The 20,727-nt window shown below is 48.5% G+C and overlaps 11 protein-coding genes across 11 annotated transcripts; 6 read left to right on the top strand and 5 right to left on the bottom strand.

Moving 5' to 3' along the window:
• Positions 1-554: 554 nt before the first annotated feature.
• N7525_006322 (wax synthase family protein) lies at positions 555-1,912 on the bottom strand (the record flags this gene model as incomplete). Its single annotated transcript, XM_061213691.1, has 3 exons — positions 555-1,005; positions 1,073-1,607; positions 1,771-1,912. The coding sequence occupies 3 exons, from the start codon at positions 1,910-1,912 to the stop codon at positions 555-557; spliced, it is 1,128 nt and encodes a 375-aa protein (XP_061068122.1).
• A 787-nt stretch (positions 1,913-2,699) lies between these two features.
• On the top strand, positions 2,700-3,063 carry N7525_006321 (uncharacterized protein; the record flags this gene model as incomplete). Its single annotated transcript, XM_002569150.2, has 2 exons — positions 2,700-2,878; positions 2,934-3,063. 2 exons carry the CDS (start codon positions 2,700-2,702, stop codon positions 3,061-3,063), a joined length of 309 nt encoding a protein of 102 aa, XP_002569196.2.
• An 8-nt stretch (positions 3,064-3,071) lies between these two features.
• On the top strand, positions 3,072-4,337 carry N7525_006320 (cytochrome P450; the record flags this gene model as incomplete). The annotated part of the gene is made up of 1 exon (XM_061213690.1): positions 3,072-4,337. The coding sequence occupies one exon, from the start codon at positions 3,072-3,074 to the stop codon at positions 4,335-4,337; it is 1,266 nt and encodes a 421-aa protein (XP_061068121.1).
• Positions 4,338-4,859: 522 nt separating this feature from the next.
• Positions 4,860-6,815, top strand: N7525_006319 (cytochrome P450; the record flags this gene model as incomplete). Its single annotated transcript, XM_061213689.1, has 5 exons — positions 4,860-5,222; positions 5,461-5,476; positions 5,564-5,632; positions 5,710-6,321; positions 6,382-6,815. The coding sequence occupies 5 exons, from the start codon at positions 4,860-4,862 to the stop codon at positions 6,813-6,815; spliced, it is 1,494 nt and encodes a 497-aa protein (XP_061068120.1).
• A 280-nt stretch (positions 6,816-7,095) lies between these two features.
• On the bottom strand, positions 7,096-8,663 carry N7525_006318 (uncharacterized protein; the record flags this gene model as incomplete). Its single annotated transcript, XM_002569152.2, has 3 exons — positions 7,096-8,204; positions 8,275-8,582; positions 8,635-8,663. 3 exons carry the CDS (start codon positions 8,661-8,663, stop codon positions 7,096-7,098), a joined length of 1,446 nt encoding a protein of 481 aa, XP_002569198.2.
• A 981-nt stretch (positions 8,664-9,644) lies between these two features.
• On the bottom strand, positions 9,645-10,412 carry N7525_006317 (uncharacterized protein; the record flags this gene model as incomplete). The annotated part of the gene is made up of 1 exon (XM_061213688.1): positions 9,645-10,412. The coding sequence occupies one exon, from the start codon at positions 10,410-10,412 to the stop codon at positions 9,645-9,647; it is 768 nt and encodes a 255-aa protein (XP_061068119.1).
• An 811-nt stretch (positions 10,413-11,223) lies between these two features.
• N7525_006316 (uncharacterized protein) lies at positions 11,224-11,826 on the top strand (the record flags this gene model as incomplete). The annotated part of the gene is made up of 2 exons (XM_061213687.1): positions 11,224-11,414; positions 11,475-11,826. The coding sequence occupies 2 exons, from the start codon at positions 11,224-11,226 to the stop codon at positions 11,824-11,826; spliced, it is 543 nt and encodes a 180-aa protein (XP_061068118.1).
• A 1,209-nt stretch (positions 11,827-13,035) lies between these two features.
• N7525_006315 (uncharacterized protein) lies at positions 13,036-13,446 on the bottom strand (the record flags this gene model as incomplete). The annotated part of the gene is made up of 1 exon (XM_002569154.2): positions 13,036-13,446. One exon carries the CDS (start codon positions 13,444-13,446, stop codon positions 13,036-13,038), a length of 411 nt encoding a protein of 136 aa, XP_002569200.2.
• Positions 13,447-15,396: 1,950 nt separating this feature from the next.
• Positions 15,397-15,643, bottom strand: N7525_006314 (uncharacterized protein; the record flags this gene model as incomplete). The annotated part of the gene is made up of 2 exons (XM_061213686.1): positions 15,397-15,498; positions 15,521-15,643. 2 exons carry the CDS (start codon positions 15,641-15,643, stop codon positions 15,397-15,399), a joined length of 225 nt encoding a protein of 74 aa, XP_061068117.1.
• A 477-nt stretch (positions 15,644-16,120) lies between these two features.
• Positions 16,121-17,788, top strand: N7525_006313 (uncharacterized protein; the record flags this gene model as incomplete). The annotated part of the gene is made up of 5 exons (XM_061213685.1): positions 16,121-16,302; positions 16,358-16,757; positions 16,814-17,155; positions 17,211-17,610; positions 17,646-17,788. 5 exons carry the CDS (start codon positions 16,121-16,123, stop codon positions 17,786-17,788), a joined length of 1,467 nt encoding a protein of 488 aa, XP_061068116.1.
• A 764-nt stretch (positions 17,789-18,552) lies between these two features.
• On the top strand, positions 18,553-20,374 carry N7525_006312 (putative homogentisate 1,2-dioxygenase; the record flags this gene model as incomplete). The annotated part of the gene is made up of 7 exons (XM_061213684.1): positions 18,553-18,672; positions 18,733-18,755; positions 18,819-18,993; positions 19,060-19,662; positions 19,721-19,883; positions 19,934-20,056; positions 20,115-20,374. The coding sequence occupies 7 exons, from the start codon at positions 18,553-18,555 to the stop codon at positions 20,372-20,374; spliced, it is 1,467 nt and encodes a 488-aa protein (XP_061068115.1).
• Positions 20,375-20,727: the final 353 nt, after the last annotated feature.

Below are 20,727 nucleotides of genomic sequence, written 5' to 3'. Positions count from 1 at the left end.
CCAGCCGCACTCGGATTCATTCAATTTTCCACATTCTTGCCTACACCGGCATACCCGTAGATTTATTACCTCGGTAATCCTAATCCGCCATGTTTGTAAATTAAGTCATGCAGTCGAGGCTCCATATAACCTTGGAAATTGGAAGCAGAGCCGATATAGAAATATCGAGCATCGAACACCATTTATTAGACCCCTACGTTTTGCAATACAGTACCACAGTTCGTAAAACTTTTATATCTTTAAAAAATCATAAAAGGTCGAATGTATTATAATCAATTAAGAAATTTTTTTTTTTATTCGATTGAAATCCACAATTGTTTTTTATAATTATTTTTTAAAAAAGAAAAATATATGTCAAACCGGGATATGGCCTCCATTAGGCTATACACATTAACCGTGGTTTTTGTGTTTTATTCCAACAAGATACAATATTAGAATGCTTGAGGCACGGCCCGGCCCCCCCGGCCCACCGGCCCACTTCTCTCATTTGCCCAATACGAGAATTCGACCGTTTTCTCGAAAATTACGCAACGTCCTAACAGTCTGACTTCTCCTCAATGATTCCTGATGTGGACTAGTACTGGCTGGATCAAATGAAATGGAAGCAGGTCTGTGGGGTCCAAACCCGTTCTTTGCTGTGGGTAGAACCAAGTTGGGGTAGTCCACACGAGAAAGACCATGACCCACGCATAGCCTATGATCTGACGCGTGCGGACTCGGCCTAAATGAGATGTGCTCAGAATGCTGCCGGTAAGCATTTGAACTCCATCCTCAAGCATGATTCCCAGCGGTTGTAGGAGGAAAAAGCGGAGGGAGCCCGCCTCGGCTCGGGGAATTCCCATGGCGAGATCGGAGCTATGATGGATGAGTCCTGATATCAAGAATGCGACAGACAGGCGCATATATCGAGAAACCATCTTCGACTCCGAGAATATCGGTGTTAGCCTGGTGATAAGTTCTGCGTGGCCCGTGAGACCGCGCCGCAGGCATTGATGCCACGTTACCCTAGGCGGATCTTATCAGTAGGCTCTCTTTAGATGAGGGGATTTGTAAATCCTGTAGGATTGCGTACCCCCAAAAATGGCGAATGCTGTAAGCCTCGCTCAATGGACCGTACAGGGGAGGGCAGTTTTGGGTCGAGCTGATCCCCGTTGCAACGCAGAAAATGGCGACAGTGTTGGACATCACCAAATTGACAAGGTACGTGCTGGCCCAAAATGCAGCCGTGCCAATGACACGAAAGATAATATCCTCCAATGAGAGATCGAACGGATGCATGAGGGTTTGTTTCCGTGGCCCCACGAGACTGGAGTCTAGGGTTGGCGCTGATACCATGGCATCAATGACGATGTACGCCAAGAATGTGGTTAACAGCCGTTTTAAGATAAAGGGAAACCGTCCTTTCGGTGGATCTTTGGCCCCTGCATCGACTCCGCTACATGCAACCCTCCACTTTGTTCCAACGCGGCGCAGATTCCAGAGCAGGGCTATACTTCGTATCACTAGGGAGCCCCTCCCAAGAGCACGGATGTCGCTGAAGTCCGTGTTGGTGACCAGTATCAACTCGGAAGCACTCAGACATTGGATCCATAGTAGTGGCGCAGCAGCTGCACGCCAGTGATAGTTTTCGCATAGCTGAAAAAACGCTTGCTGAAGTGAATATGTCAAAAGGCACAGGAAGATGCCATGGATGACTCGCAACCCTGTAGAAGTGCGGGGCACGTGTAGAATTGTTGTGACAAACAATATTAGGAACACCGACAATAATACCGGGAAGCTCCAAGCGCTTCCAATTTTGAGAGATAAACAAGAGAACATCGAAAGCATCGGACAGATCTGCGAGAAAGCCATAGGAGCGCACATCTACAAGCAGTTCTGATGGCGGATTATATGCTAATCTTGGACAGCCCATGGGATGCAGGCAGTGCAGTGGCACTCACAATTCACCGTATACTAGGATACGATTACTCAATTGGAAAAGGTGCATTACGAAAGTGTACACCCACCTTGAAAGCCAACAGGGGTCTGTCTCAATTTCGGCGCGTGTCCGTCGGCAAAATTCCGCTGGCTCACAGCCAAGTACTTTTACCCACCCTAAAAGAAGTCCATCGTTACTAATCTCGTAAGGAATCTGGCTAGAACGTCCGACACCACTGATTCCAGCCCCATGCTCGCTACTATTTAGCCCCACTAAAGGGCTGACCGGGAGATTAATCTGTGCGCTCTAAAACGGCAGCCTTGAGCATTCCAGCTACTTGGGGCAGACATTGTACATACAGTACCCCCGTCCACCCTCGGCTGGGATGAAATGTACAACCTAACCCGGTAGAAATAGTGGGAATATCTCCCATATTTCAGCATGTAAGACGAATGTACTGTATAGCATGGTCGGGCATTCACCTTGACCAGTGGATGGCTGCAAAAAGTCTGATGGGGGTTTTGGCGAGTGAGCTTTGGAAAGTGTAGTAAACATACATACCATGGGTGCAGTCGCCGATTGTTCGACGTATTGGCTCCGACCAAGCTTTTACTCTATCAAGTAACCTAGCTACGACCGTAAAATCGGAGTAGAAAATATAAGTTGATTTCCATAGCACTTATGATTGCCTCGACGCGGCTTCTAATCCAATACTGATTTTGTTGATCTTGCTGCCTTATCACCTTATTCATTCAATGAAGATAACATTTGGGTCGCCAATATGAACTTGATCCCACTGCTAGTGCTATCCATTATACTCTACGGCGTGCTGAGACTGCTGGAAGTGAGAAAGTGCAAGATTACCACCTCAGAGCCTCCAATCGTCTATAGTCGGATTCCCATCGTTGGACATGCTCTAGGGCTCTTCCGCTATGGTGTGTCCTACTATCGCATGTTGAGGTGAGTCAATGATGGAACCAGTCGGACTCCCAATTAACCGACAACAATCTGATAGGGAGCAAACCAATTTACCCATCCTCACGGTGTTCCTGGGACTTCAGAAAGTGTATGTGGTTACCTCGCCCGCGCTCATTTCCCAGATCAATCGGCGTCAGAAGGTCATCGACAGCAACCCCCCTTCCTGACGGTTGTCATGGGTAAACTGTTTTCTTTCCACAAGAACGACCTGGCCGAGCTGTTGCGAAACCCCAATGAGACCGGATCGTTACGACGAGACACAAGGACCGCGGAGCACAGTTTGCTCGAGCGCGGGGCAGCTCCCCTCCTCGAGATTTTTACGGGCATGATGCAGGAGATGGTTATTCAGCTGAACACTCTCGCCAGCAATGGCCCGGTCACCATCAGACTCGAGGGTTGGCTGCGAGAGACGATCACCATGTGTACCGCCAAAGCCGTTTTTGGGCCCAATAATCCATTCGCACAAGATCCGAGTCTTATGCAGGACTTTTGGTACGGCCATTCCCCCACGGAAACCGGGTCAGAAGAAGATTCAAGAATGTTCAAACTGAAATATATAACTAGGGTGTTTGAGAGCGGACTGAAAGGCTTGACCATGGGGATATTCCCGGAGCTGACAGCGTCAGGCCCAGCGAGAGCCCGCCGTCGGCTAGTGCAGGCCTTCCACCGCTTTGTACAAGGGGAATTTATCGCTCGTGGAGAGACCTGTGAGCTCTTGCGACAGGTCGAAGAGATCGCACATCAGCACAATCGGGGCAGCGACTACCTCGCGCGATATTACTTGGGGATTTTTAGCGCCTTCCTCCTGAATACGGTCCCGGTCACGTTCTGGACCATCTCCCACATTCTCCAGCGTGCCGATCTGCTTACTCAAATCCGCGAAGAACTGGATGGTGTCGCTCGGGACTCAGTCAGCACCGATGGTATCCGCAAGAAATATTTGGATGTAGCCTCGATACGGGAGCGGTGTCCGCTCTTTCTGTCAACCTTCCAAGAGATCCTCCGTTATGTGGGGGCATCTACCAGTACACTCCTTGTGCACGATGATGTATGGCTGGATGGCACGTACTTGCTCACCAAAGGCTCCCTAGTGCAAATCCCTGCGACCGCCATCCACTCTGATCCCAAGATTTGGGGTCCGGATGCGACGACCTTCGATCCGGAGAGGTTTCTGAAGGCGGCGCCAAATCAAGTCCATCCATCGGCCAGCCGAACATTTGGAGGGGGCGGTACCCTCTGCCCCGGGAGACACTTAGCGTCGGATGAGGTGCTTGAAGTCACGGCACTATTCCTGTCTACTTTCAAGGTGGGGTTCGAGGCGGAATCTGGCCGGCCGCGGCGAGACGAAACAGGTATGCTGTCCGTCATTAAACCGAAGGATGATCTATTGCTCCGCCTGACGCGGTATCCGGCTATGGGAAATGTCGTTTGGGGTGCGTGAAAGATGTTGTCCAAGGGAATGCCGGACTTTTTCTTGGGGCGCATTGTGGGCTGAGACTAAGACCTCCGTGCATTAGCGCCGTCCATAGTCAGTCTTACTTGGGCAGTCTTACTTGGGTAGTCTTACTTGGGTAGTCTTACTTGGGTAATAGGTCGTTATCCAAATACGTCCTATTCATGCAGTCTGTAATTGCACAGCACAGCCTCGTCAGTGGGGTTATTTTACACAGTAGACTAGAGGATAGTTACGCTATGATAGCCCATTAGTATTCACCCGGGGAAATAAGGAACAGGAAAATACCAAAATATCTAGAGATTTATTCTTGCATGAGACGCTAACCAGTGAATTTGAATAACTGTAAAAAGAAAAAAAAAAAAAAAAAAAAAAAAAAAACTCCGCTCCAATGCGCCCTTCAAACCTGACCATTACACGTGCACACGCTCCATAGCATTGATACCTAGCATCTGTCGGGCTTCAAACTTCATCTTCCACTCAAAGTCATTTCTTACGTTCCAATCCGTTATGGCAGTCCAACAGATTATCACATTGTTCTTTGGGCATACGTTCCCGGCCGATACAACATCATGGCCAGTAATCGCGGTGCTGCTGGTGTTTTTCGTTCTTACAACCAGGAACTTCTTTTCTTCCACCAAGGCTGCGGGTCACATACCACTCGTCAACCCGCCCAAATTCTATGACATCGGTGCGATATGGGCCAAGATCGACTGTATCCTCCATGCCCGACGATTGCTTGCCCGTGGGGTCAGCTCGGGGCGGCCCTTCCGGCTGTTAACTGATCTCGGGGAGATGATCGTCTTGCCAGCGCATTTTGCTACAGAGATTCGAAGTGACCCTCGGTTGAGCTTTGCGGAGGTGATTGAGCAGGTACGTACGCGCGCATACAACCAGGAGTCAAGAAAGGCGTGCTTTACACACAAGAGACTATACCGTTATCTATCTATACAAGGACGGACAGCTGTTTTGGCAGAGAATTGAAAATGAGTTCAATCTAATTCTGTGTATGAGAACGAGTTAGAACTTCCACTCGCGATTCCCGGGCTTTGAAGGATTCCGGATGGGTACTACGGATGCTCATCTCAGTCGTGATATTGCGAACAACCAGCTCACGCATACGCTAGGTATGTGTCTTCCTGTCATAATGGGGATGAGGATGTCGTATGGCAGAGAGTGAAGTGGGCTGCTAACTGGGGTTTCCAACACAATAGCCAAGGTTACTGAAGCCCTGTCTGAGGAGTGTACCGCTGCAATGACTGATCATTTTCCTGCCACGAAAGGTTGGTGTTAAACCCACGGGCCCTTATATTTTGCTTCTCGGCTTGGATTAGGCTGACATGTAGTATCTGCCTGACAGAATGGGCAGAGATATGTCTGCGAGAGCATGTCCTACAGCTAGTGGCCCGACTTTCCTCGCGCGTTTTTCTGGGCGATGCGGGCGCCAACAATTCGGCCTGGCTCCGGATCACCACCGAGTACACCAAAACCGCGTATATTGCTGCGTATCTGCTGCGCCTGTGGCCACCGGTACTGCGGCCGTTTGTGCATTGGTTCATCCCCCATTGTCGAAAGTTACGTGCCCAGGTCGCCGAAGCGAGACACATCATCGTCGGGATCATCGAGCAACGCCACCAGGGCAGGGTGGCGGCAGAGCTGGCTAGCCAGCCAGTGCCTCAATATAATGACGCCATTGAATGGTTCGAGCAAGACTTCGCGGCCACGCGGGACGGTCGACATGACCCGGCCGTGGCACAGCTCATCCTGGCTCAGGCGGCGATTGAGACAACCACCGATCTTCTGACACAGGTGATCCTTGACCTGGCACAACATCCGGAGCTGATTGGGACCCTGAGAGAGGAGGTGGCTGGGGCCATTCAGGAAGGGGGTTGGCGCAAATCGTCGCTCTACGACATGAAGTTGCTGGACAGCGTGCTGAAAGAAAGTCAGCGTCTCAAGCCGTTAGCCATGAGTACGAACCTCTTCCTTCCCTCCTCACGCAGTAGGGACTGACAGAAGCCTCTCACATCAGCATCAATGCATAGACTTGTCCTCGAGGAAATCACTTTATCCGACGGAACCCTTTTACCCAAGGGAAGTGTTATCGGGGTGTCCGCTGATCGCATGTGGAGCCCCAGCGTTCACGAGAACCCGGCGCAGTTCGACGGGTTTCGATTTCAACGTATGCGCGATCAACCCGGTGGCAGCACCAACCAGGCGCACCTGGTCAGCACAAGTGTGAATCATCTGGCCTTCGGCCACGGGAAGCACGCGTGTGCCGGTCGCTTCTTCGTCGCCCATGAGGCCAAAATCGCGCTGACCCATCTATTGCTCAAGTACGACTGGAAGCTTGCCTCGACTTCCGCCAATGCCAAACCCATGGAATTTGGACTCGTGCTGCAAGCTAACCCAAAAGCCAAGATTTGTATTCGAGGACGCCAAGAAATATCTAAGAGTCCCTTCTAGCTCGAGAGAAAAAGGCGTGATTGCAAGCGTTGTATGAATTCCGTGGATTCCATGTATGAAAATTGAGACATTCCGGGTTCCAGTTTCATTGCCATCTATCTAGTACCCCTTTCCCCAGAGACCTCTATCAGTACAGCCTCCTCACGTGCGCTCCAGACCTATATCCGTTGTAAGGTGTCCAATGATTCCCTTTAGGGCTCCTTGTCGAGCTGGTACTGAGGGAATCCGTCTGGACTCTAGCCCACGAGCCCAACACAATCGAGCACGTACACATACGTGCTCAATAAATCCACGGCACGATTCTCCATCGGACCATCCGCTTGTACTCTTTCCAGTCGTCCCCATACTTTTTCGCGCACATGGCATCATCTCGACGTTCGCGGTGAATCAGCAAGATTGCAAAGTAGAGGACATAGAAGTAGGTGAAAATTATGCCCCAACCAGTAGCCCGCCCTTGTACCGCCACCCGGCCATCCAACATCGGGATTGCAGCCTGGGAGGCATCCAGCACGGCGCTCCCCGCCGGGAGAAGTATGTACCCTGAAAATGCCGTCGGAAGGCTGAACGGGAGCGCCTGCAACCAGTCTCCCAAGTAGTTAACATGTCTAGCTATACCCCACCATCCAGCCGTGAGGAGCCGTGTGCCCCGTCTAGTCTGGATGTAAGATAGTTTAGCGACGGCGGAGTGGTTAGGCTGGGTCCGGAACATGTGTTTCTGGTTATTGGCGGCCTTGAAGATGTAGATGCCGAGAACAAAGATTGCACTCACGGCCGCGATCCGCATCCAGCCTAGATGCACGGGGTAGACGGCGAGGTAGCGGCACTGGGTGGAGTACAGGAAAGGAACCCAAACGAGATCACCGAAGGAGAGCATAAAACCCATGCCGTCAGTGGTGATATCAATCATAGTCAAGATACCAGATTCGTTGTATTGGCTGCTGAGCACATAGTAAGCCTGGACCGCGGCGGTGAAGATGATACTGTCGGAGATGTAGCCGTAGTTGCGGTACTGTTGGGCAACAAAGGCCAGATCCAGCAGGATCCACCCGGTAAGACCGGGGCAGACTTCGCACCAAGTCTTGATGTCGATTTCTCCGAGGAATGGCAATGTGAGGCGGGGGTTTAGCTCGCGCCCAATATAGAAATCATAGATCATGTGCCCCGTTGTCCCTCCGGCGGCTAGCTCGCGCAGATCCCGGTTGGGATATTTCGTGTCCACAGTAAAACTGTTCATGTAAAGGAATGCGGAGAGAATGTATGAGATGAGGATATTAGCGGTTAAAAGCTGCACATAATGGTCGGTAATATAAGTCCAGACTGCGAAGTGAGCACCTTTCAGGAAGGTTCCCGCAGCACAGATGGCCAAAGTCACCACACTTGCAAAGAATGCTGGGATAATAATTAATTCTCAGTCCACACCGATGTTCAGAAGACGATGTGATGGGACTCGTATACATACCATTGAAGCGATACAATAGAGGACGACCATGATGCACTAGCTTGGTGCCGTAAACTTCTTTAGCAGGGAGAATTCTCCAGAGACAGAGGCCGTAAGCATAGTAGGCGACGGTAATGAAGATCGCTTCCCAGCTGATGAAATTACTTAGACTGAGATTCAGTAGACCTGTGTCTGCTTTCACATTGGCCCAGGTGAAGGGGCGAGAGGGTAGGAGTGACGGTATAGGACAGCCAGCGACATCATTACAACCAAATGCAAATAAAAATAGCAGCAATGGCAGGCCAAACGTGATGGCTGCGGCACCCAGGCTGTAGCGAGACATTAGCTTTGCTTTGAATCAAGAGGTGAGGGCTTGCCTACGGTCCGCCAAACTCGTACTCAACTGTCATTGGGAAGACCAATCCTAGGAGGATTCTTGTGGAAGATGTTTAAAATCAAAGTCGCAATAGGGGAATGGTCGGCCTTGGATGATTGGTGAGAGTGTGGAGGGTCACGTGCTATATCACGTGGTCCACCTAGGACCCCTGACAGAAATCAGGTGTATTATGAATGTAAGGTCAATTTCACGATGATAAAAATCTCTATCTCACTAAGTACAAAAATGGTCTGGCTTTGACAATCTGTTTAGACCGAAATTAGTAGGTAAGCAATTGTGCGCTGACTAGGTATTTGAAGTCATGTAATGGACTCAGTAATCCATCTGTTTTCCGATTGGATTAAACGGCGAGGGATGTAGAAGAGGACGCAATCACTGGGAAGCTCGCCGTCTGTAACATTGTCGGTTTGACCAAGTGAGTCGCTCGGCTGGTGGACGTAGTGAAGTTGGGCGATTGGTTTCCAAGGAAAGAACGAGTGAGACGACGGGAATAGGGCTGCTGACTATCCCCCCTGTAGATCTGACCAGACAACAGAGAATCGTCCTTAATCCCCGAATGATCGGTTTTCTCCTGTGGAGCATCTCGCTGCTAGGCTTGAGCAATCATGGACTTTTCAAGCCGGCGGAACTCTATATCCATGATCATGCAGAATTGCGTTCCTCCTACATATTTATGCCTTGGTATATTCGAAGGGTTCACCTGAGCTGGAAAACATCTTCTCAGTAGTGAATTCCACGGGCATCGGACTGTAGACATATAACACGGGGATGTGATGATACCCATAATCCTCACTCTTCTCTTACTCTCCTCTCACTAGGCAACTAATTTCTTATTGATTGACTATCTAATAAATCAGGCAGCGAGTCAACAAAGGAAGCTTAGCAATGACGTTATTATGTTCGTAGAAAGTGTAATTGACGGTTAACCTTGGACGTTACCGGAAAGGGAGTGGCGTATGGAAGCGTGGCTAAGCGATGTATCAGAGTAAAGGGTCTATGCTATAGGCTTTCCTTCAGCTAAAATACCCATCTGGTCCTGTAAAAATTGCAAAGTCGCACTGGTTTCCTTCCCTTTCTCCAGAAGGTACTTCGAACAACCGGCGCTGAATTCAATCCTTCCAACCTGAGGCGCTAATGTGATACGCCAAGCCAACAAAAACCCCGCCACGTTCCAAGCCACCTCCTCGGAGGCGGTTAGAAAAACATCAGCGTAGTAGTTTTCAGTTTTTTGGCGTCTTTCGCTGAAGTTATCGGTGTACGTGTCTACCCACGCATTGTATAATTCTAAGACCGATGAAGGGAATGCAGAGAGCACTTCTTCAGCCTCTAACATACAGTCCCCTTCCTCAGGCCTAAGGTCATCGGGATCGCGCCAGATAAAATCCGTGCCATAATCAGCAAAGATACGGTAGTGCCGCGGAGTTTCTGTTGATGTAGATGGCCCGGTTGACAGAGAGATTGCAGATGACTTGGTCGATAGAGATAATTCAGATGAAACGTTCAACAGAGATATGGATGGCTCGTGAGCTGACATTTCGACAATGGTTGATTCTGACTGGCATTGCTCTTCCAGTATATTCGTGATTTTCAAAACAAAGTCAAAGTTGGTTTCCACCAGAGCAGAGTCTTCTTCAGACTTGGACAGAGGCTCTTCAGCAAGGCTACGCCATGCATCGCCGAGGTTCCTCACAGCTTTTATGTATCGTTGAGACTGCGATTGACTGCAAAATACCGCTAGAGGTTTGAGAAGACCAGAAGCCATGGTTATGGTTGCAGAAGAGGTGTCGTGAGATAGAGCAAGAGATGAAGTGGAAGAAAAAGACGATGCAGAAGAGGGAGCCGCCTGATAGAACGTGGTATGGAAACGGGAGATGGTCGAGTTGTAAGACGCTTCGCAGAAGAAGTTGAATAACTATTTGGCGGCGTGCGATTAGTAAGCTTCACATGAGTCCACGGGTGGGCCCCTGGAACTAGGGGGGGCACTCGGAAACACTCAGTCGAACAGTGAGCGCTTAATCTATGCTTTTGTGTCTTTTCAATCCTGTCCGATAGGTCCTATTTAGGTGCCAATCTCTAAACCAATCAACTTCTCTATTTTTAACATGAAACGAGGCGTTAAGTAGAACCGAGGCCTCTTGAACTGAGATCCAGGGTCCTATCGCTAGCCGCCGACGCCCTCCTCGTGTGATAACTCTACAACTGATTCGAGACTAGTTATGCAGGCGAAACAAATATGTGACAGAGATACATATATAGTATGTTTTGTGGAGTGGGCGGCAAAATGATTTGCGGAGGTTTCTTCGTTAAGCATCTATCAGCGTCAATTGTTTCAGTAAACATTGCATTTTACAACGCTTGTCATTAGTCCCTATTTTTGGTCCACGTATACGGTGCATTGTACTTGTACATGGTCCACCACATGCAAATACTATAAGATTGTCTAATATACCTTGCGGAAACAGGCAGATTTGAGAAAGAAGGCGTTTCTCACACGGCAAAAAGCCCATTGTTCATATTCAACTTCACTTCCCCTTCCAGCCGTATATACACAGCGAACTCTTTGGCAGGGCAACATGATATCAAGGACCTCAACGCAAGAATCAGGCATCACGGAGTTGCCTCTTCCAAATGAATGGAAGACCCTTCTTCGAGGCCTTTTGGAGAAAGGCGCTAAGGTAACCGTCCAAGACGTGCAACGCGTGTGGCAGCTTGCGGTGGGGCGCGTCAATCAAATTGAGGGCCTAAGCTCCCAGACTCTTTGGATGTAAGTTTAATATTGAATTTGTAACTCCACGATCTTTGCATCTAACTTGCTTTATAATAGTGAGACTGGTAGCACGGGCCCTCGGGGCGCTGGGTTACAGCATATCCTGGAAAACCACAGCAAAGAGTTTGCCAAGTATGAACCACAACAGCTAATGGAACTCGCTGAAGCCTCCACCTCTGTTGGTCTTCGAGTGGGGACCCATGGCCGAGGAACTCGAACTCGCCCAATATTCGGACTGTTTTTCTACGGTGAACCTGTTGCCATCGCCGCTCAGGTCGGCAACAATGGATTCGTGGTTTCAATGAATCCAGTAGGCCTGGAAAAGGTGGTCAAAAAGAATCCCCAGCACAACTCCGTCAATGAGTTGGTCAGAATCCTTCAGAGTTCACACCGCTGGCCTATTGTCTAGGCCCTCGAGGTCGTGAGCTCATTACACACGCTAGATAAAATGGAACTCTTCCTACCAGGGGTGGTAGCAGTTGAATTGGTATTTACTGATATTGGAGTAACTGTGTCTGTTCTCTATTGCTTCATGTTTAAGCCTTTGTTTCTTCCCAAATGTATGCCATGCACCATTGCCACTCATGCATATAGCCTGACTAGCGATTTGGTCTAGCATAAGTCTGCTATTTATAATTGAATACACCGTTGTCATAGGAAGTTTCCTTGGATCGGTCAAAGAAACCATACGGAGTACAATTTAGAGGAAAATATCTCCTGGCGGAATCGATTTCCGGTTGTATCTCGTCTACCAGGGGCCGTATGGCCTTGAAACCAACTCAAAACTTTCAACTTCCAACTTGCGCCCTAAGCTTCCATCTGATACCAACCTAAACCCGTAAAAATGTCCGCGGTAGTCGGGGTCGCCCGAAATGCTCACTTTATCAATCCTACGAGGATGGAAATCCGACCACTCCACTACGAGCGACCTCGCGACCGGGTCAACAGAATGGAGTAAATCGCAAGGGGAGATCGCAAAGCCTACACTGGGATTGACAACGATGGTCTGACGACCAACGGCAACGGCTACCCGCAGGACTGCTCCATATTTCTGTTAAAGGTAGCACGAAGCTAGGAATCTAGAACAAAATTTAACCTTCGGCTGGTTAATATGCTAAAATATGACGGGAAAATCTGCTGGATACCAATGTGGGGCAGGACTGCGCCCGGTGGAGCTGTGGAGCTGCGATTCTAGGCATGACGTCAATGTGCGCCACCGAAATAGTACTGTAGAAATAGGGACGCAATACATGAGCTTGAGCGCGTTAAGGTTTAGCCTCGCTAAGAAGGTACAAGCTACATTCAGGTTAACCCCTGATCTACATAGGTACGTATGTGTAGTGAAGACGCATGAACTCGACGGCCGATAGCGACGAGTGAAGATCAACAGATAGAGAAGGACGCTCGATGAACAAACAAATAACGGCTATTTCCCATCGTAAAGTTGAGGGTGGGATAGACAACTATGGGGTGAATAAAAAATGTACATTTACTATCGGCATATGCATCGTGAGATAAACGAGTGACAGCCTCGATGTTACTTCCGAGTGGTATATGGAAGCACGATGGAGACGGCGATGCATCAATTGAGATCAGATCGCGACATTGAAAAAAGTGTTCAGTTCTCCTCGCTGGGGCCGAGGTCGTCGGCGTCGCCGCTCTTGCCGTTCTTGTAGGTGCCCCAGTGCTTGGCCTTCTTGCACCAGCCGTAGTGGTTGCCGTTGTCGCCATCGGAGTCGACGCTACACTCGGGTACCTCAGAGGGCGAAGAAGGCTTGGAAGTGAAGACAGGGGTCGACGAGACAGGGGTCGACGAGACGGGGGTCGACGAGACTGGGGTCGACGAGACGGGGGTCGACGAGACGGGAGTCGACGAGACGGGAGTCGACGAGACAGGGGTCGACGAGACGGGAGTCGACGAGACAGGGGCAGCTGACGAAGAAGGAGTGCTGACCGGAAGGATAGAGTAAGATTGAGGCAAGGCGACGGCAGAGCCGACAAGGGCCAGAGTGGCTATGAAGAACCGCATGGTGATGTTCGTTTCTGGAGTTGCAACGGTTGCAATGAACAGAAAAGAAAACGAGAGTTGTAACTGTTTAAATATCCTGGCCGGATTGCGGTGTTGTGGGCCAGATGTATCCACTTCACTAAAGTTCTTTAAGAGAGGCGATGCCAGAATGTCTTGTTGTAGAGCATTGCGAGCCACCCATTCGCCTCTATGGGATCCCCACGGCATCACAGGTAGGGTGGATGTGGAACGTGGTATGGAGCTACATTTAATTGGAGGCAAGAAGGGGCCCACAGTTATAGAGTTAAGTTTATCCCGCTCGGCAAAGGTACATAGAACGGGTCTAGGTTATTAGGGATATATATCAGCTGCAATGGCTCAAAAGCTGATCGGGAAACATTGTCCCTCGTAGAAAGGATATCTTGGATCTATATATCGGCTATTGCAGACTATGGATGTGAGGCGCCGCCTCGACCTGGGTTCAGGCCGCATTTCGGGAAATGCTAAAGTTGCTACCGCTTGAGAGCACGGACAGGATCGTCAGACATCAAACGCAGGCACCGTCTGTAGTGTTTAGTATGGACAAGTAACCAGCTGGACGGACTTGGAGCCTGTAGGTGGCTAACGGCTTCCCCCCCGACGAGATATTGACCAGGAAGCTAAGACGGCATCTCTCCGGGCCAACGAAAGTGAGAACTGGACACACCAGAACATGGTGAAAAAGCAGCGAGAGAGGAAGCGGAAGAAGGCGGTAGGCTCTGTTATTTGCCTCAGGCCACGATAGCTGAACCCACCAGCCCCTCCATAACTCTATCCTCCTCGCGCCCGCCTTGGAGATACAGTACGGAGTACCTAGTATACGAGAAATAGTAAGATTATTGGCAGCTCATTCAGGTTTAGGAAGCGACGACCTTGTTTCGATTTTCGTTGCTTTAACCTCTGAATTTTAAGGGTACCTCTTCACTGAACTGGTGGCAAATCTCGTATTAAAATTTTGGGAAGAGTTTTGTCATCCGATATGGGGACCTCGGGACACTTAAAGCCGGACCCTTATTGATATTACCGTGCCGATCGCAATAAAATGTAGAACCAGGGTCTATGGGGACAAAAGAAGAAAACCAATAAGCGATGTCCATGGACCTAGAATTGCCTTCAGGTCGTAAAGTCGTCTACAGATGCTGATCGTCGCGACGCGTCATTGAGGGTTTATGCCAGGGTTTAAGTTTTACCTTGTCTTCGGTCTAAGTGTGAAGTTGGAATTATCTACGGAGTACTCCGTATCCCAGCGTGTCAATCTCTTCACGCGCATATACATTTGCAGGGGGAACGCTTATCATATACTGCCCCTGTATCAATGATGTTCACAGTGAAAGAAAATAAGTGGTGCTCTCCGAAGGCGGCTAGTAGGCGGAAATGATATCAATGGTGATGACGAAGAGCGACACGGTCTGGCTTTTGGAAATCATAAATATAGGTGTTTGAAAATGGGATTGGGAAGTAGGGTAATATAGTCTCAATTAACAGACCTCTTCCGTGGCTGTGTACAGATGCCAAGATATACTTACTCGAAGTTTTAAATCTGCAAGAAGAGAAGCAAGGTGCGACACAGATTACCCGGTCCTTTTACCGTTGAAACATGTGCCTTTTTCACTGTGTTCTGCTTAACTATTAATTATGTCCGACCAGATTGTCAAATGCGGACTTTCGTTATATTAGTTAGGCAATTTTAGACAGTAGATATTACATTTCATTAGTTCTTAAGTACCTAGGGTTGTCCACATCTGAGTTACCAATGCTTAAGTATATGGGATAGGAAAAAGGGGAAGTGCGATCATTGAGAAGCTAAGTTTGAATCTGGCAATCTGTAAGCTAAACTAAAGGGCATACTGTAAACAAGATATAGTCAAATGAAACTGTGAGGCCTGCTCGTTGAAAAAAAAGAAACAACGAGGAGAAAAAAAAATGTCAGGTTTAGTATCCCCTGTCGTCGACGGGAGTGGCGTTTCCGGGCCGAATCGCTTTCATCGAAAGTTCCTCGTGGACTAGCGTCCCGAATTCGAACGCTGCGTAGCTCTCCAGCATTATATCGACATACCTTATCGAAAGCGTCTGGATTCTGACTTGCGAAATTATCTTCATACTCATCCAGACCTTGATTCTCACCTTGGGCTTTCTCAGTTTCTTCGCCTTCTGATATATCGTTTTTATCACCATCCATCCAGATTTGATCGCATAGTAACTCGCCTAATGAATGGTCTTTCTTTAACAGCATGAATCCCATCTCTCTGGTGACTATGCCGTACACTGTCAGTTAATCAGGCGGTGACTTTAAAGCATATACCACATGAATTTCCCTGGTCTATGACAGCCTGGGAAGGTTTACTAAGTCAGGTGTATGAATTCCAAGGATATCTATATGCTCCCACTTTATGTCTCATTTCAACAATTTCCCCTAGTTCTAATAGAATCGAACGTATTAGAAGAAAATAAAATAAAATAAATCATGTTACGGATAGTTGTATTAATTCCTCCCCACACAATAAGAACCCCACCCCAGCAAGTGTTCCCGCAGCCCCACGAAGACTATGGACATATCAATATAGTCTCCGGATTTGTCGAAAGAACATGGAGCTCTGTCAGGTAACCTTGGATGTTTTTCGCTACCTATCCAGTTCTAACGTTCTGAGGATTTATCATGGCAACTCCGGAAATCCAGCACCTCGCTCTGAATGCCACATTCAAGGGCATTCGGCGTGATGATCAGAATGTGCCGGTGTACCAATTCCTGGGTATAAAATATGGTAGTATTCCGGCGCGGTTTGAGATGGCCGAGCCTATGCGGAATTTCGGCGGAGTTGTTGATGCCTCGAAATATGGGTAACATGAACCACGTATGAGGTACAATTGAATCCAATACTGACATTGGATACAGCCCAGTATGTCCTCAACCAAATTTAGATGTCCGTCATCTTCTCCGTATTCCAGAGGACTTTGCCATTGCCCCTGAAGTAGAGGATGAATTCGAATGCCTGAATCTAGATATCACATCTCCTCCCAAGTCTCACACAGAAGGCCCTCTTCCTGTCCTAATCTGGATACATGGTGGCTCTCAGATCGTCACATTCTGCTCCGCTGCCTCCAAGATTTGTGACCCGACCAAAATTGTCGCAGACTCTATCAAGGCCAGAAAACCTCTCATCTTTGTGTCGATCAATTACCGCCTAAATATTTTCAGTTTTGGAGATGGCAAAGAAAGGAGTCTGGCTCTGAAAGATCAGCGTCTGGGTATCGAGTGGGTGCGACAAAATATCGCAGGTTTCGGGGGTGATCCTGTAAGTCAAATGTACAGCTTTTTCTGCTAATATGTGACTGTGCTAAGTATGTGTAGGAGAATATCACCTTGTCGGGCGAAAGTGCTGGTGCTGTCTACACCCATGCTCATCTCATAACTGGGCCTCCTGTGAAAAGGGCCGTCATGGCATCTGGAACTCTTTTTTTGTCATCGCCACTACCAGTCGAAAAGGGAGAGGGTCTTATTAAAGCATTAGAGGCAAAGGTCGGCGAGCTTGGTCAAACATCACTACGCGATTCCGCCGTTACAGTATTGATTCAAGCACTGAAAGAGTGTAATGTGAATACAATGTGGATCCAAGAAGAGCCTGAACTGACAGGATGGGAAACTCGACCAGAGCAGGTCGAGGAAGTGATGATTGGTGATGTTGAATATGAGGTAAGTAAAGCCTCAGCTTTCCCTAGCCCTAGAGCATCATTAATATGTGCCTCAGTCGGTTATTTGGCGAAATGGCATCGAGCTCCTCGATGGAGAGACAATCGCAGCTACGTTTGACAATGCTAAACAATGGGGCACCAAGCTTCGCAAAATGTACCAAATAGTCGGTGATCGCCCAACTGCTGCAAAACTTGGCGCTCTAGATCTCGTCAATGATGCCCGGTATACTCTCCCAGTTGAGGTCGTTGCGGACAAGTTACGGACAGCATCCAAGCGTGTCTTCCGATATGTGATAGATCAGCCTAATCCGTGGCTACCTTCGAGTCGTGCACACCATGCCGTTGATATACTGTTTCTCTTCGATGGGCTGATCTATCGTTTAATCCTGCGGCTAGCGCTGTTGGAAAGGAGATGCGGCAACGTTGGATTTGTTTTGTCAACGGTGATGGACCTTGGTCTGCAAATCTGAGATTTGCTTATGGACCTCTAGGGGAATGCAAGGCGATTGATGAGTCGCAGTTCGCTGGTCGTCGGAGAGTTGGGCATTGCAATGCGCTTAAGGAAGCAGGGAATGACACGTTTATACCTATTGTCATTTCTTTGACTGCTGGGAGAATTAGTCTGTTAAATTAGTCTGTCAAACTGCATAGTCTGAGTACCAGAGTGAAAATAGACACAATCCAGTCGACGCCAATCGCAAAGTCATATTTTCGTTATTCTATATATTTCGCCAATTACCGGAGTACCATGACCATTAACAACATTGAACACCAATTAATGACCCTAATGCCTCACTTCAGACTCTTAACATCTCAAGGGTTGAGCAATCATCCTAATCCCGACAAATTTCAACAAATCGGCCCTTAACTCCTAGTCTCTCTCCGCCCGCGGAGCCCCCACCGGTACTCAGCTCTTTCTCATGTGGGGTCATATGGCCCCACGTCGCCTGCTCGCATGTGAACGACATTTCCCCGTAATACATCGCCTGAAGCTGGTCTACCATACGAGCCCGGTCAGTGGATTGACCATACCTTGCCGAGATTTGTGGGGGAGAGACCCACCGGTAAGTCATTCAATGCACCAAAATGGCGCATCCAGATTATGCTTCGTGGCCGTGCCGGGTCTTCTACGAGATATCTTTGCCTTGCTACACATTTACGCCCCGAATGTAGACGGATGAAGTGGATAATTTGGCTGGCCGTGTTGGGCTGCGTTAGTTCCATATTGACTGATTGGTCTCGCATGTATTTGGCCTATCCACCTACGCTGAATCACACATATAAGACTCTGTCTTGCCACCCGCCCCCCTTCCCGGACTTACTTAAGAAAACGAATAGAACAACCCCTACTTTGTCGATTATTTTTTACTATCTGATATCTATCCATTTTTTACCACCATGCCTGCTACTGGATCCTTGTCGGACAGTGGGGAGTATCAAAAGATATTTCACTGGGCTGAGACCCAAAAGGATGGAACTATTCCTTCCTTCAACACAAGGCGCAACGATCCTTATGAGGTATGTTGGCCGGTTATTGTATCCCCTAAGTTATTATGCCTTTTACTAACCATTATATAGTATCAGTCCGGCTTTGGGAACGCGTACGTATCCTTGCATACATATCTAACGTCAGCGACTCGAAGCTGATTTAACAACCCTTGTAGCTTCACATCCGAGGCAATTCCTGGAACTATTCCGCAAGGCCAAAATAACCCTCGCAAAGTGAGGTATGGTCTTTATGCCGAGCAGATTACTGCGACTGCTTTTGTGGCTCCACGACAGTGCAATAAGAAGGCGTGGCTATACCGCATCCGTCCTGCTGTCGCCCACCAGGGTTTTGTAAGTAGTTCTGCTTTATTTCTCTTCTTTTTTATTTGTGGGTATCACTTCTGACATCTGTTACAGACGGAGATGCCAGATAACGAGGGTATCGAGGCAAACTTCCTATCCTTGAATCCACGAACTCACGTATCCCCTACCCAGCTGGCATGGCACCCCTTCGATATCCCTGAAAGTGGGGAGGTCGACTTTGTCTCAGGATTGAAGACTGTCGCCGGCTCAGGTGATCCCATGTTGCGTGAAGGCCTGGCTACACATGTCTATGTCGCCAACGCAAGCATGAAGAAGAAGGCGTTTGTTAACTCCGATGGTGAATTTCTCATTGTTCCACAGCAGGGAGCACTCGACATTCAAACCGAATTCGGGCCCCTGTTTGTGCAGGCAGGTGAGATTGTTATTATCCAGCGCGGTATCCGCTTTACCGTCAGTCTTCCAGATGGTCCCTCCCGTGGGTACATCCTCGAGGTCTGGGGCACGCACTTTGAGCTGCCAGAGCTAGGACCCCTTGGTGCTAATGGTCTTGCAAATGAAAGGGACTTTTTGAGTCCTCTTGCCCGGTATGAGGTGGGCCAAGAGCGGTGGGAAATTATTTACAAGCTTGGGGGTAAGTTCTTCAAGAGTACTCAGGACCACAGCCCATATGATGTTGTAGCGTGGCATGGAAACTATGTGAGTTTTGAGGCATTCTGCTGTTGAATTCGGACGTTAGTCAACTGATCCTGTTTAGGTTCCCTACAAATATGACTTGACCAAGTTTGTCAACGTTGGCTCCATCTCCGTGGACCACATCGATCCGTCTATCTTCTGTGTCCTGACGGCTAAATCCCGCGATCCCACTGCACCCCTGGCTGATTTCCTCACTTTCTCACCTCGCTGGGATGTTGCCTCGCGTATGTTCTGTAAACATATTAACTCGTGAATATCGCTAATAGTCTCAAAGACACATATCGCCCCCCATATTACCACCGCAATGCCGCATCCGAACTAATGGGTCTGATCTATGGCGGTTATGGTGGTCGTTCGGACGCATTCCAGCCGGGAAGTGTGTCATTTGAATGTGGCAGTATGATCATCGTGGAATGTCCCCGACCTAATATGAGTCAATGCTGATACTTTCATAGTGGTGCCCCATGGTGTTGCTTACGACGAGTTCAAGGAGGCCACAGATAGTGCACCACCAGTGATGCAGATATCCGAGGCATCAATTGCGTTCATGTTCGAGTCTTGCCGCCCCTTCGCAATTACTGATTATGCGTGGAACAGTAATAAGAAGCATGAGCATGAGCCTAAGATGTGGAATAGTCTGGTGGATAATTTCTCGAAGCACGCCAAGGAGGTTGATGAAATCATGGCTAAGGCGAAGAACCAGAGTTCTTCATGAGTAATTCAGATGTATCAGTCCGTTCTGTGTCATTTGAATCAATTACTCGAAATTGCTTGTCCTAGATGGCATTCCCGAGCGCAACTGATCCGCTAATATTCTTTTCCGCCCCGAATCAAGTTCCTTCCAAGATGGGTATTTTAAGATCACTGGTCCCACTCGTATCTATCATAAACCTCTTATTTTCTTGTGTATTCTATAGCCTATACAGCCCATGATACCTCTTAATCACGAAGGTATTCCTTGTCACTTCACTGATCTGAGCTTTTGACTAGCCCGGTCACATATTTCGCAGTCGCTTTCTCTGTTTTCTGCATTGCACTAGAAGCGCTTTTTCAGCAAGTCACGGCAGA

Source organism: Penicillium rubens (genome assembly GCF_028828025.1).
Source record: "Penicillium rubens strain IBT 27055 chromosome Unknown utg000003l_segment0_segment0, whole genome shotgun sequence".
Classification (NCBI taxonomy): Eukaryota; Fungi; Ascomycota; class Eurotiomycetes; order Eurotiales; family Aspergillaceae; genus Penicillium; species Penicillium rubens.
This window is presented reverse-complemented; position numbering and strand designations above follow the sequence as displayed.